At 34.7% G+C, this 16,443-nt stretch overlaps 1 protein-coding gene across 1 annotated transcript; it reads right to left on the bottom strand.

The window, feature by feature from the left end:
- Window positions 1-10,479: 10,479 nt before the first annotated feature.
- On the bottom strand, window positions 10,480-11,563 carry LOC113312632. The gene is made up of 2 exons (XM_026561370.1): window positions 11,059-11,563; window positions 10,480-10,913 (listed from the first exon to the last, which is right to left on the bottom strand). The coding sequence occupies exons 1-2, from the start codon at window positions 11,561-11,563 to the stop codon at window positions 10,480-10,482; spliced, it is 939 nt and encodes a 312-aa protein (XP_026417155.1).
- Between the last annotated feature and the right edge of the window lie 4,880 nt (window positions 11,564-16,443).

Below are 16,443 nucleotides of genomic sequence, written 5' to 3'. Positions count from 1 at the left end.
TAATGTTGATATCAATTTATGTTTATATAAGTTGTGGGTTTAAACTTTTGCTATTGGCACGCATTAGTTATAACCGATTCAAACTTTCTCTGGTAAAGGTTGCTTTTGTTTTTTTTCTTCTGTTCTCGCGAGAGGATGACAACAAACAAGGGGAGAGTCCTTTTTGAACTTGTGTTTAAATGATATATCTTTCTAGGGAGTAGTGGCTGCAGAAATCAAGGTAACGATTCTTATTGTTAGTTAATCGTTTTTCCTGTTTAAGAAAAGCTTGATTTTATTTCATAAACATGGGCACGAGTTTTCCCGGGTTAGTTTGGATTATTTATGGGAATTACGTGGAGGAAGAAAGGGAAATATCTTCCATGTTGAATTTCAGTTTATATTTGGAGAGTCTTGAATAGCTTAGACATTGTTATTTACGCGGAAAAAAGAAATAAAAAAAAGGAATTTTCGCAACTTGGAGAAAAGGGGAAAATAAGATATTCAGATGAGATCCAAGGACCCTGTGATGTATAAATAGCATTGGTTCGAGTCCCAGAGGAGGCAACGAGGGTTTGGGGACCTAACATAGGTAAAAAAAAAACGAGTTGCAGGAGTTGTCGTTGCTGCTGCTGTTGAAGAACATGGAGAACATTGGACGCATCAGAACAGTCGTTAGTTTTACGATTCTTCTCTTTTATCTTTTTCTATAACAATGTGTTTGCAACACTAATAATCTTTGCAAATCTCCGTGTTAGCGCTTTTTACCTCATTTTGTCCACTTTTAAGCTATGGACCATTATTTTGAGTAAGCGATTAATATGAGGAGCTAAACCTCTTAGTTGAGGCGATGGAGGTAGCCATTGTTCCAAGAAAAGTGGTATATTTCTATTTTTAATGATTTTTTAATTTATTTAATGTATGATTATTTACCTTGAATAAAAACTGTTTTAAGGATTATAATTGAGAAGTTGTGATTTCTTTTGATAGAGCATGCTTAGCCTAGGATTTTTGATGTTCAATGCTTTGGATTTACAATTGTTACTTTGAAAAATCTACTTTTGCGCCATATTAGAATCACTTTAAACGTAAAGAATTGCATAAATATTAATTAGATTAGATCACTTTAATTGGTTAATGGTGGAATCCTAAGTCTTGGTGCTTTTTTTTAATCTTGATAACAACTTCGTCTTGAGTTTTATATTCTAATTTAAGTGCATATAAAACGAATCTTCACAAGTATGAGTTGAATGAATCTTATTACCACTTTACAACAACTTTCAAAATCACATCAATGCCATATCCAACAATCGTAAGAAGCCACCGCTTCCAGAACAACATTTGGTTTTGAGTAGTAACTCTTGTATTGTCCTTGGCAAGCATAAGGACATCCATGTCACACCTAATGCATGCAATCAAGGCTACCTAGCATTTCGAAAAATCCTTTCTTCGCATTTTCAATTAGCAATTGGTCTATGTCATCTTGTGTTGGTTGACGGAAAAAACGTGGACCAAAATGGTTGACTACAGTTTCGCAAATATACCGAGATTTCGTACGCTGTTGTTTTGCTATACAAATGCACTTATCACAGGCATCCGTTGGCATACCATAACCTAAAATTGTTAGGGTTGATGTGACCTTTTGTTCAGGTTTATGTCACATATATATTTCATGCACCAGATTGATGGTTGAATTTAGGGGTTATCCAAAAAAGTTCTCCGATAGGCCTAACAACCAAGTGCTTCTGCATGCGAATTTTTGACTGAAAATTTTCATCGGAATAAACACATCCGTTGGTAACATAATCATGCATCATTTGTTGATGTCCTTCATCTCGAAATCTCCACGTATATCTTATTGCCAATGTTGATCTCGGTTATGGAGCTCGTTATACTTGACTCGTATATAATTATATCATGATATTTGTTGTTGCATCTTCGTATGAATCTTCATCCATTTGATCCAGTTGAATCATCTGTTTTTGTTGGACATATAAAAATTGAACTGTCCGTGTTTCTTCATTCTCCAAATTATGATCTATAGAGAAATTATTTTCTTTTAATTGAATCGACTAAAATAAGGAATATATTGATGAAAGAAATTTGATAGAAAACTTGATGAATTTTCTATGAAAATCGCTAGATCGGTGGATGGAAAATGATTTATATAAGTATAACAGGCATATAACTGTTGGATTTAAAGGTTAAAAATGTATCCGCTATCATCTGAGATGGTGAGGACAGTCGACTCGACCTTCATCGGTATTTATTTTTCCTAATGTGAGGAACTTGGTTTGTCTATCTACATGGACCCTCAAATAAACATATTTGAGCATTTCCACTTGAATTCCCCTTAAATTCCAATAATAACTAGTTATATTGGTATAACAATTCCAATTTAAACTACTATAAAACCTATTAGACATTGTGCGTCTGCGTGACTGAATCGTATGGCAAGTCAATGAGTCGATATTCACTTGACCTCTGTAATGTTTTTTGTGTCGTGTTATTACCTATTTAAGGATTGTCTGAAAGTCTTTGTAACCAGCGTTTTTGATAATAAAAGATTTACAGCTTTCTCATGGTATCATTCGGTTAATCCTGAGCCAAAATATCCAATCTCTGTAAACATCTTTTTCTATAATTTTTCAAGCAGAAACACCAAAATCCAACAATCTTTCAAATACCTTTTTATGATTCAATATCTTTTTTACACAATTTCCCCTGATTTTCAATCAGATTCAAATCAAGATCTGTTTCTTGACACTATTACTTCAACAAATTTTTACGGATCAAGTTCATGTCATCTGCAACGATTGTCTATCAAAGAAGAAAGAATATGGATTCAACTTCCGCTGCTAAAATGGGTAATTCTTCTGATTTTACTTTTCCCTCCACCAACATCTCAAATTTTGTTTCTACAAAATTAGGTCCAAATAATTTCTTACTATGGCGTGACCAGATGGAATCTATATTTGTATCAACCGAATTATATGGGTATGTGAATAGTGATATACAAGAACCAGTTAAGCAAATTGACATAGATAGAGTTTTAAAGTTTAATTCACAATGGGTTTTATGGAGAAAAATTGATTATTTTGTCACAAGTTGCATGAAATCAACTTTTACTGACTCTATATCTGGAGATGTTTTGGGACTTTCGATTTCTAATGGGTTGGGAAGAGAGTATGATAATTTTTTTGTTGCTTCTCAGAATAAAGAGGTTACATTTACTTTTGCAGAGATTAAACCTATATTACTTAATCATGAGAAATGACTCATTAAACAACAACAAGATTCTACTACTGTTTTTGATGAACAACATCCAACTTCCTTGTATAGTACAAATGGTAATTATAGTAACAACTTTGTTGGTAATGGTAGAGGCAAATCAAAGAATAATTCTGGTTATAATCAAAGAAGTGGTAATTAATTTTGGTTATAATAATGGATAAGGGTACAATTCTGGTTCAACAAATGGTGGTCATAGTTCTTATGGTCAAGCTAATGGTGGAAAAAGGGATTTTTCGCAGATAGAATGTCAAATTTTCAGAAAGAAAGGACGTTATTCCAGTAGACGTCATTTTAGATAATTTCCTCCTAGTACTGCTTATACTTCAACTAATGTTGTTGGAAATGTTGGTCAACAACAGGCTTTTACTTCTTTAAGTGAAGATCAAACTTTTGATGGCCCTTTTACTTCTGACACTCCACAATGGCTAGCAGATTCAGAAGCAAAAACTCGTATGACTGGAAATGAGGGTCTTTTGAAATACTTCTAGCTTCAAAGGAAAAGAAAAAGTGCAAGTGGGTAATGTTAAGTATTTGAACATTACTTCCACTGAGTTTTCTCTTATACATACGCCTAAAACTAGTTTTAGGCTCGACATTGTTCCTTTTATTCTTGACATGAAGCATGATTTAGTATCTGTTGCTAGGTTTACAAAAGATAATTCTTGTTATTTTAAACTAGATCCTAATGGCTATGAGATTAGGAACTTATACTCAGATGCTTTGCTTGCGCATGGTACAGTGGTTAATAATTTTATATCCAATTCAATATAAAGATTCTCATTCCATTATTCCATGTGCTTTTTCAACAACTTTGTATGCTTTATCAAAGATTTGGTATGATAGACTAGGTCATCCTTCTAATAAAATTATTCAAAAGTTACATTCCACAAAAAAAATTACTCTCACTACATCTCAATCTTCTAGTTAATTTCATCCTTGTCACTTAACAAAAAGCAAAAAGTTACCTTTTCAACTTTCATCTTCTCATGCTGATAAACCACTTTCATTAATTCACTGTGATGTATGGGGACCAACTGTTCCATCTTTAAATGGTTATAGGTATTACATTCTTTTTGTGGATGACTTTAGTAGATTTCATTGGATTTATTAAATGAAATTGAAGTCTGATGCTACTAAATATTTTTCACATTTCAAAACTCAGACAAAAATCAGTTTTCTACAAAAATTATGGCCTTTCAAGTAGATGGTGCTGCTGAACTTATCAAAGGTCCATTTAAAACTTTGCCGGATTCTAGTGGCATTCTTATCAAAATTTCTTATCCTAAAACCCCAGAACATAATGGCCTTGCAGAGAGAAAGCATATGCACAATACTGAAATGGGTAATTCTCTTTTTTTTTAATGCATCTTGTCCAAAAGAAATGTGGTATGATGCTTTCCTTACTACCACATACTTAATCAATAGGACACCAACAAAAATTTTGAATTTTAAATCTCCTTTTGAAATATTGTTTGGTGTTAGTCCAGATTATTCATTTTTTATTTTTTTGGCACTATATGTTATCCTAATCTTGCTCACTCAAGAGCAAATAAGCTTTCTCCAAAATATGTGAAATGTATTTTTCTTGGTTACATTCCTTTACATAAGGGGTACAAATGTTACAATCCTATTTTAAATAAATCTTATGTTTCCAAACATGTAGTATTTGATGAAACTCAATTTTATTTTCATCCTTTTATATCTGAGTCAACTTCAGATTCTCTATTACCTACAATTCTTTCTTCATCTGAATCTTCTTCTTCTCCTAGTGGTATTGTCACTAGAGCTCAAAAAGGTTGTTAGAGCACTACTCGGTCGAACTCCCAAGCATTGCTATCTCAAGCTTGTTTGTCAAGTTTAGTTGTCAAAATTATAAGTCTTGATTTGTAGTCTACTTATAGTCGTGTCTCGGATTAGGATAAAATGTGTAGTTGAGCTTTAGACTTCACGGCGTTCATCGATTGAATATGAAGAACTACTAAAAGGAGCTTGTGGAACTTCATCAACAAAAGGTATGTGGAGACTTGAACTCATCTATCACTCAGAAGTCTATTTATATTCTATCTCCTATTGAGACAAAATTCGTATACCTATATAGACTTTACATTATACAAATTTGATATTTCGAGCTGAGTTTAACTCACTTATATTTCTTGAAAGATGTGTTGGTAAGCTTTTGCTTTAGCCAAGTTCATCTTTTATTGTTGACGAAAGTCAAAAGATGATCATGTGAAAATCGCCTGGTAACATCTTACATGATTTGTGTGAGACAGTCATTTGATTCTCGTAATGTTTCGTATTAATCATTCGATCACTTGAAAATTGCTTTGAAACTAATAGTTTTTGTGAGACAGCTATTCTCGTCTTCTAAGAATGTTTCAATGATTGAAATGGGAGTTTAGAACGATTAACGATTGATTGGATATAGCACAGTATGCGTACTTGTATGCTAACTGTTGCAAGTGTATTCCAAGTCCGAGAATTTAGTATGCATACTGAAAAAGCGGGGGTCTAACAACCACACCCAATATTTTGCTTAGCAATCTGTATGGACTAACTCCGATATACTTTCAAGAGAATCAACTAGACAGTCAGACTCAATCTTAAGAAAAGTATATCCAAGAGTTATATCTCTATTTCTCAATTCAATCTGTAGATCAAACAAATAGGAATTTGCGAGCCCGATTGAATATAAGAAATAACTTGGACGATATCAAAAACCAATATCCAAGTGTCAATCAATTTAATCGACAACCAAATTTGGATTCACAATTGATTGGAATTACACACAACCTGTGATATTTCAATTATATAGAAAATATAATGCGGAAAAGAAATAACACAGACACCAGAAATTTTTTTAACGAGGAAACCGCAAATGCAAAAAAACCCCGGGACCTAGTCCATATTTGAACACCACACTGTATTAAGCCGCTACAGACACTAGCCTACTCCAAGTTAACTTCAAACTGGAATGTAGTTGAGCCCTGACCAGTATCACACTGACCAAGGTACAGTCGTGTTCCTTACGCCTCTAGAACCACGTCGGATTCTTCACACTTGATTCCCTTATCCGATCTCACCCACAACAAAAAGTTGCTACGACACAAAGATCGAAGAATTGATAAACCAATTTGTCTCACACAAAAAAGTCTATTGAATAGATAAATTTGTCTCCCACAGAATATCTACAAGTTTTGTTCTGCCTTTTGATAAATCAAGGTGAACAGGAACCAATTGATACACCGGACTTATATTTCCGAAGAAAATCCTAGTAATATCAATCACCTCACAATAATCTTAATCGTAAGGTAGCGAAACAAGATATTGTGGAATCACAAACGATGAGATGAAGATGTTTGTGACTACTTTTTATCTTGCCAATCGGAGATTAAATCTCAAGCAAATCTTAGAGAAGATAGTACTCAATACGATAAAATACAGCAAGACCAGAACATGCAATTACAGAGAAAATAGTTGGGTCTGGATTCATAATCCCAATGAAGTCTTTAGTCGTTAACCTACAGGGTTTTGGAAAAAACTATGGTTAAAGGAGAATGGACTCTAGTCGCAACTAGTATCACACATGAGGTGTGGGAATTAGGTTTCCCAGTTGCGAGAGTTCTCCCTTATATAGTCTTCAAATCAGGGTTTGCAATCAATGTTACTTTGGTAACAAAACATTCAATATTCACCGTTAGATGAAAACCTGATTAGACTCAAGATAATATCTTTCAACCGTTAGATCGAACTTAGCTTGTTACACATAAATGAAAAGTGACTTCATTTATATATGAATAACCGTATCTAAATGTGTACACCTTTGTTAGCTCAACAATAGTTAACCGAAGTTAGCCATATGAACACTTTCATATCAACCATATTCATATTAACCATAACTAGTTCAAATAACTCAAATGAAACTAGTTCTAGAGTTGTTCAATTTTGTATATTCTCATAGAAGTATACAAGACACAATTGAAGCAAAATCGATTTTGATTCACTCGAATCAATTCATGAACATTATAGCCACGACTTGCAAAAGATTGCATTCCTTATTATATAAATGTATTAGTTCATGAACAAAACGATTTTAGAACATAACCTACTCAAGTATGCAAACGGGTACACACCTTAGTGGCTGGACTAAGTTTGGGTTCGCCAGCATGCGAACGGGTACGCATACCTTCCAAACTCAGTTGAATTTCCAGAACTTGGAACTCATGCCAGTATGCATACCGTTTTGCATACTAAGTTCCCGGACTTTAATTAACCAACCAGTACGCATATGGGTATGCATAATATGGTTCCCGGACTTGGAATAACTTGCAACAATTAGCAAACAAGTACGCATACTGTTCTATATCCAATCATGGTTATTTGTTCTAAACTCCAATTTCAATCATTGAACCATTCTTAGAGGACGACAATAGCAGTATGACACAAACTATTAGCTTCAAAGCATTTTTCAAGTGATCGAATGATCAATACGAAACATTCAGAGTCTAGATCAAATGACTGTCTCACACAAATCATGTAAGATGTTACAAGGCGATTTTCACATGATCATTTTTGACTTTCGTCAAGAATATAAGATGAACTTGGTTAAAATGAAAGCTTGCCAACACATATTTCGAGAATTATGTAAGCGAGTTAAACTCATCTCGAAATATCAAATGTGTATAATTGAAGTCTATATAGCTATACGACTTTTATCTTAAATAGGAGATAGAGTAGATAAACTTTTGAGTGATAGATGAGTTCAAGTCTCCACATACCATTTGTTGATGAAGTTCCAAAAGCTCCCCTTAGTAGTTCTTCGTCTTCAACCGATGAATGCCATGAAGTCTAATGCTCAATTACACTTTCTATCCTAATCCAAGACTTAGATATAAGTAGACTAGAAATCAAGACTTATAGTTTTAGCAGTTAAACTTGACAAACAAGCTTGATATAGCAACGGTTGCGAGTTCGACCGAGCAGTGCTCTAACAATCTCCCCCTTTATCAATTTCAGTGATAAAAATATCAATACATATGGATTACAAAATAAATAAACTTTGTAGCTTCTCATCCAAATGCTTGATTTCCTTGGTTCTTCAACATTACTTGAAATCTTCGTCACTTCCGAGTACTCCAGTGATTCTGGATGTGTTCAACTCAGCATCATAGTTGTTGAAGATCCGTAGATATAACAATGAGAAAACAATAGCTCTCAATCATTGTTATACAATGTCATAGTATTATTACACAACATCAAAGTCCAATTGTGTCACAACTTTGACAACAATACTATGGTAATATGTATCACTCCCCCTTAGTCAATACTTCATCTCATATGAAAACCTCTCCCCCTTACATAATGATCCGTAAACCATATGTGTTTGTAGTGTGAACTACACATTAATTCTCCCCCTTTTTGTCAATATAAATTGGCAAAGGTACGAAAACTAGTGGGATCATAATGAAATTCTCATAGAGATACTTCATGACTAAAAGAGAACATTTCAACTTTGTTTCAATGATTTCACATAGTCGAAACTTAGTGTATTCATCAAGGAGTTTATAAAGATACAAGAAAACTCCTATAGTATTCCACAACCGCACTCCCCACAAAGATTTGGCAATTAAGCACAAGTTCAATTAAGAACTCTCCCCCATAAAATGTCACTCCCGAACGAACAACAAGAGCGACCTTACTTTTACAAGAAAAGAAGGATTTCTTTGGACATTAACAAATTACATGAAACATGAATTCGTATCCAAAAAACTCTATTTAACCACAAGAGAACCCATGATTAATTTAATCGGAAATGCTCAACATAAGAGAACTTACGGAGCCGCATAGTACTTTCACATAGAAGTGGATCAGGGAAAGATCAATACTGCGGAATATTCAAAGATTCATTCTAATTTTATCAGTATTTGCATAATGATATCATAGACTTAATCTTTGTAATCAAAAAGTTCATCCTACCTTCCATCAATATTTGCATAAGGACATAATAGGCTTAACTTTTGACGAATATGGGACAATTATAGTTCATGGACGTAAACACACATATCACATAACAATTTTTTGCAATATATAAAATTAATAAAGATTAATACTCCAAAATCATCTTCCAAGTAAACTTTAGAATTTAAATAAATAAATCTAAAAACATTGCAAGATGAAAATTGTTGGCAATATCTATGTATACTCACAATAATTGTTATTCCAAACCCTAGTCATCCTTCTTAAAATACAATAATAAATTCTCATAAGAAGTTTCCTAGACAAAATAAAGACAACAAGCAAAACTCAAAAGACTCCTAAACCAACAAAACCGATCATGAACGGAAATCAAAAATCACTTCCGGAACCCCCACGAGTCTTGAGTCCTTTGAGCTTGTGATTGACAACATTCACTGCTTCTTCTGAGAAGATATCCTCATTGAGAAGATCCTTAACATGTGTCTTCATGAGATCAAGATATGAATTAACCTTTTTCAACTCAGTTCTTAACACATCAATACCCTTCATGGTATCAACGAGTTGCAGTTTTGCTTCCTCAAAGTATTTAAGAAAATCATGAACCGCTTCAGCAGAAACCATATCCTCATTCTCAACATCCTGATGAGTATAGGCATAGTAGCATGAGGCATTAGGATTTTGATCACCATCTTCTACTAGGGTTCTTTTCTTCCTCCCTTTGGACTCGAAACCAATACCTTTATTAAGAAAACCTCTTACAAAACCACCAATGCGAGAAGGTGAAGACATTCTTGACAAAAAGACAATAAACTAGAGTATGCGTACGTGATCAATAGGTTTGGTATTTAAATGGTTTCTTAGAGACGGTAACTTTTCGGGTTTCTAAAGACAGTTCGTGACAAGTAAGTCATGGGTACCCGTACGAACACAATCCGAACCCAAAAGAAAAACAAAACCAAAACGAGACGTACCTTTTTACAAGGTAAGGAAAAAAAGTTTAATTTTGCTACGTGAAGATTTTATTTCAAAAAATTTTTGGCTCAATATATTTTATATCTCCCCAGAAAAAAATTTAGAGCACAAGAGTAGCAGGCAACTTAGTTTTTTTTTTTTTTTTTTGCTAAATCACAATTTTATTGATTTTAACTAACATATGAATTACAGAATTTGAGAAACAAAAAGAAAGCTAAAAAAGCTTAGTTACACATAAGAGAGAAATTGTTTTAATAACTAACATAATCTGTAGTACTTTCTTCCTGGTATTTCAACATGAGATAGAGATGAAGGCTTCCCATTTATAACTGCCACAGACCCCTGAGGTAGTCTTGCACCTTGTTTAGCAAGCTCAATTGTTGAAAAATTCACTTCTTTATAACATTGTTCATAGATAATTTCAGTAATTTCCTTTTTGGCTTTCATCCATCTTGATTGTAAACACCAAGGCGTCACACCTTTTTTAGCATCTTCCATTACTGTCAGAGAGTGAGATATGATGAGGATTTTGGTACATTGTAACTTTACTGCCCATTCTACAGCCCACACAATAGCTAAATCATCAGCTATATAAGTAGTAACTACACCAGTTCCACCTGAGACAGTGCCAATAACCTGACTTTCATGACATCTAGCAATTACACCAAAACCAGCCACACATGGATTACCAACTGCCATTCCAGCACAACAAAATAAAACATATCCTTCATTTGGATTGAACCACTGACATTCTTGGATTTTTTTGAACTTCGTTTCTCTGGCCAAGGTTAAAAAAATGAATAACTTCAGAATCATAATCCTGCCCCCATCTTGTACCTGTCATTCTGTAACCTCCATAGAAAACCAGGCTCATGATTCTTCTTTTAAAATTTTCCAAATCTGGAGGAATGTTTTCATGAATAAGTTTATTTTTTTGAAACCACAGTTCCCTCATTGCTGCACATGCTACAGTTATCCATGCTTGCTTGATAATTGAGCTCTTATGTTTTGCAAAATTGAGAATATCAGAAAAGGAAGTAGGTATTTGGAATTGAAAAACGGTGACTAACCATTGCCATATATGCTTGCTGAAACTGCAAGACCACAGGAGATGCTCCATACTATCTTGATTTTGCTGACAGATACAACATTTAGAAGCAAGAGAATAGCCTTTCTTGATTAGCTTTTCATCATCAGTGTACACCCCTTGTTGAATTTTCCATACATTACTAGCAATGCTTGGATGTAGAAATCTTTTCCAAATTTGATCAGGCCAATGTAATTTTGGTTCCTTGTTTCTGATTTTCTCAACTGCAGATGATGTAGAAAAGGAACCTTTCATATTTCCACTTCATATAAGCTTGTCTTGTTCTCCACTTATAATTAGTAATGAACCTGGAATGAACTCTTGCACAGCACATGGAATACTCCATTCACCATTTTCCACTATATCACTTACAGTCATATGCAACATGTCTTTTATTCTGTCAGTGCAGCTCACAATCTCAATTAAAGGTTTGTCACCTATCCAAGTATCAAACCACAATTATATTTTTTTCACCATTACCTACATTCTATCTCACGTTTGATTTCAAATCTTTCCAAGCCCATTTCAAAACTGGCCATACTGTAGATAGTTTTCATTGAGTGCTCCATTGACCATATTTATCCTTATACCTATCAGCAAAAAATTTAGAGCATTCATTACTTGATTTTATAAATTTCCACATCATTTTCATTAACAAAGATTTATTGATTTCCTCCAGTCTCCTAATCCCCAGGCCTCCTTCATTGAAAGGTGCACAAACTTTACTCCAGCCAAGAGTATCATGCTTCCTAGCTTCACTGTCACCAGTCCATATGAAGTTTCTTATGATTTTTTCACAGATTTTGATTACTGAACTTGGCCATTTGTAAACTGCTATATTATAGATAGGAACACTGCATAGGACAGTTTTGATGAGCACCAGCCTATCATGAAATGACAGCATTTTACCCTTCCAAGCTGCTAAGTAACCTTGCATCATTTCCACCATTGGCCACACAGTAGCAGATTTAACTCTCTCGGGCTTCAATATGACACCTAAGTATTTGTCAGGGAATGTTGTAAGTTCCATTTGCATTAAACTAGCAATCTGATTTCTTCTTGATGGAGTACAACCTTCTACAAAACATTTACTTTTATGTTTGTTGATTATCTGACCAGAACTATCTTGATAAGTCTTGAGCAGAGTGATGACAGCTTCTAAACTTTTCTTTGAACCATTACTGAAGATGAATACATCATCTGCAAAAAATAGGTGAGTTGGGTACACACCCTTCCTAATAACCATAGGTTGCAGCTTCTTCAGTTCTACCAACTTGGTTAAATTTCTACTCAATACTTCTTCCATAAGAACAAACATCAAGGGAGATAAGGGATCACCCTGTTTTAATCCTCTCTCCATTGAGAGAAAACCTTGAGGTCTTCCATTTATCATGACAGAGATTTTAGCAGATGCAAACAATACTTTTAACCACTCACACCAAGCTGCAGAAAATCCATATTTTTGAAGTACTTTAAACATAAAATTCCAATTCACTGAGTCATATGCTTGTGATATGTCCAGTTTCAAACCAACATTTCCTCCTCTTCTTATATGCTTCATTTCATTAACCAACTCAGAAATGAAATAGCGGGGGTCTAACAATACCACCCAATATTACAGTTAGCAATCTGTATGGACTAACTCCGAAACACTTACTAGAGAATCAACTAGACAGTCAGACTCAATCTAGATAAAAGTATCTCAAGGAGTTAATATCTCTCTCTTGTTTTGATTCACTCAATGTAATAGAAATCAGCGAGTCTATAATCAAACACAAGGAATAACTTGGACGGTACCAAAGACCAATGTCCAAGGATCAATCAATATCAATCAACAAGCAAAGGTCGGATTTCCAATTGATTGATTCAAACGCACAACATGTATTATTTCAATTATATAAACAAATATAATGCGGAAATAAAAATAACACAGACACCAGAATTTTGTTAACGACGAAACCGCAAATGCAGGAAAACCCCGGGACCTAGTCCAGATTGAATACACACTGTATTAAGCCGCTACAGATACTAGCCTACTCCAAGCTAACTTCAGACTGGACTATAGTTGAACCCCAATCAGTCTCCCACTGATCCAAGGTACAGTTGTACTCCCTACGCCTCTGATCCCAGCAGGATACCGCGCACTTGATTCCCTTAGTTGATCTCACCCACAACTAAGAGTTGCTACGACACAAAATCGCAGGCTTTAACAATAAACAAATTTGTCTCACACAGACAAGTCTATCAAAGGATCAATCTGTCTCCCACAGAAAAACCCTAAAAGTTTTTGTTCCGTCTTTTGATAATAATCAAGGTGAACAGGAACCAATTGATAATCCGGTCTTATATTCCCGAAGAATGGCCTAGATTAATCAATCACCTCACAACAATCTTAATCGTATAATAGCGAAACAAGATGTCGTGGAATCACAAATGATGAGACGAAGGTGTTTGTAATTACATTTTATATCTTGCCTATCGGAGAACTCTCACGATCTCAAGCCAATCAATATGATTGTACTCGTACGATAGAAGATGCAAGATCAGATCACACAACTATAATAAAAGTAGTATCGGTCTTGCTTCACAATCCCAATGAAGTCTTTAAGTCGTTAACCTGGTTTTAGAAGAAGAAAACCAAAAGTTAAAGGAGAAACAACTCTAGCAGAGAAACTAGTATCACACGGACGTGTGGGGATTAGTTTTCTCAATGTTAAATGTCTCCTTTATATAGTCTTCAAATCAGGGTTTTGCTTTAGTTGCAAAGCAATCAATATTCACCATTAGATGAAAACCGGATTTAGATTCAAGCTAATATTTCTCAACCGTTAGATCGAAAACTTAGCTTGTCATACACAAATAACTGTACGCTTCTAGGTTTGTTAACCACACCCAAACGTGTACATTGTTGGTTCAACAATAGTCTACCCAAAGAGGTCAACCATATGAGCATTTCATACCAATCATGGTCTTCTTCACCATAACTAGTTCAACTGACTCAAATGAACTAGTTAAGAGAGTTGTTCAATTGCAAGGAAATCTTAAGTAACTACATAAGACACAATTGAAGCAAAGATGATTTGATTCACTCGAATCGGTTCATGAACTTTAATAGCCACGGTTTGCAAATGCATTCCTTAGTCTTTTAAGATTAAGTTCAGAAATCATCTTTAGATATATATCCTTCTCAAGTTCGCAAACTAGGTTCGCGGACTCAAGACACCGGATAGAGTTTACAAACTCCAGCAGAAATTCTCAGGTTCGAGAACTACGCCGGTTCGCGGACTGGGTTCGGCAACTTGGATCACACAAGTAGTTTGTCAACTCCAGCAGAAATTCTCGGGTTTGAGAACTTCGGAAGTTCGCGGACTTGGCACTTGCCATACTTCCGGTTCTCTTGATCAACAAAGTTCGAAAACTTTGGTTCAAGGAATCCATTGGTTATGTAATCTAAACTCTCATTCCAATCATTGAAACATTCTTAGAGGACGTTATAAAGTTGTTACACTATTTCTCGTCAAAGCAATTTTCAAAGTTATTGAAACATTCATGACTTTCGTCACTAGGTAAATAAAAACTTGGTCGAAGCGAAAAGCTTACCAACACATATTTAGAGATATAGATAGGCGAGGTATACTCAGCTCGAAATACCAAATGTGTATGATCTAGTCTATATATATAGCACACGACTTTTGTCTCAAAGAGTAGGAGATAGAATATATATACTCTTGAGTGACAGATAAGTTCAAGTCTCCACATACCTTTTTGTCGAGAAGTTCCACCGGTTCCTTGAGTAGATCTTCTAATTGTATGATGAATCGCCATGAAGTCCTTGAGCTCAACTACACTTACTATCCTAGTCCGAGACTTAGCTATAAGAGACTAGAAATCAACACTTATAGTTTTGATCACTAACATTGACAAACATGCTTGAGATAGCAACGCATGCGAATTTGACCTAGCAGTGCTCTAACAATCTCCCCCTTTGTCAATTTTAGTGACAAAACTATCAATACATATGGAATATAAAAAAAAATGAAACTTTAGTAGCTCTTATTCCACATGTCTAATCTTCAACATTCCTCGAAATATTCGTCACTTCCAAGTACTCCAATGATCCCAAAGGTTGTAAGTTTAGCATCACCGTTGTTAAAGATTCGTAGCTATAACAATGAGAAAGCATTGGTCTCGATCATTGTTATACAGTGTCATAGTATTATTACATAGTGTCAAAGTCCAATTGTATCACAACTTCAACAATAATACTATGGTGATATGTATCACTCCCCCTTAGTCAATACTCCATCTCACATGAAAACCACTCCCCCTTACACAATGATCCGAAAACCATATGTATTTGTAGTGTGAACTACATATTAATTCTCCCCCTTTTTGTCAATAAAATTGGCAAAGGTAAAAGAATGAGATCATAGTGAAATTTCCGTAAGAGACATTTCATGACTGAGAGAAAGAAACACACATCATCTTATTTAGATGCAATCATATAGCCGAAGCTAACATCATTCATCAAGGAGTTTAAAGATACAAGATAACCCCTAAAATTCCACAGCCGCACACCCATCAAGATACGACCATTAAGCACAAGTTCAAAAGAACTCTCCCCCATTTGATGTCATTCCCAAGGGAACAACAACGAGCAACCTTAATTTCAAGAGAAACGAAGGATTTTATTGGACACCAAAACCATAAGAATGATTTTTATATCCAAAACTCAATCAAATTATTCATAAGTAAACCCATGAATAATCTAATCGGAATACATAATCAAATTAACTACAAAAGTGATCAATTTAATTCATTGTGCTCAACATAAGTAGACTTATGGAGCAACGACTAAGTTAATCATACAAGAGAGTGATTGGCTTAATCGTTCATGTACTCAACACAAGAGAACTTGTGGAGTAATAACTAAATAACCAAGAAGATGATTAATTTAGTTCTAAATGCTCAACATAACGTACCTTACGGAACAACCAACCAAGCTAATCAAAAATAATCAACTTAACTGTATCGTGCTCAACATAAGACACATTATGGAGCCTCACGGTAATACAAAAAGATGGATCAATGAAGATCTATACCGTGGAATACACAAGCATTCATTCTTTTGCACA

Source organism: Papaver somniferum, chromosome 9, assembly GCF_003573695.1.
Source record: "Papaver somniferum cultivar HN1 chromosome 9, ASM357369v1, whole genome shotgun sequence".
Lineage (NCBI taxonomy): Eukaryota > Viridiplantae > Streptophyta > Magnoliopsida > Ranunculales > Papaveraceae > Papaver > Papaver somniferum.
Note: the sequence above shows the minus strand (reverse complement) of the source record. Positions and strands in the feature narration are given on the sequence as shown.

Excerpts from the sequence above, each read along its gene's own strand:
- LOC113312632 (XM_026561370.1), bottom strand. The coding sequence starts at position 11,563 with ATGAAAGGTTCCTTTTCTACATCATCTGCAGTTGAGAAAATCAGAAAC. Across the intron at positions 10,914-11,058 it reads TGGAGGTTACAGAATGACAG|TTGGTAATCCATGTGTGGCT; the intron begins GTACAAGATGGG and ends CTGGAATGGCAG.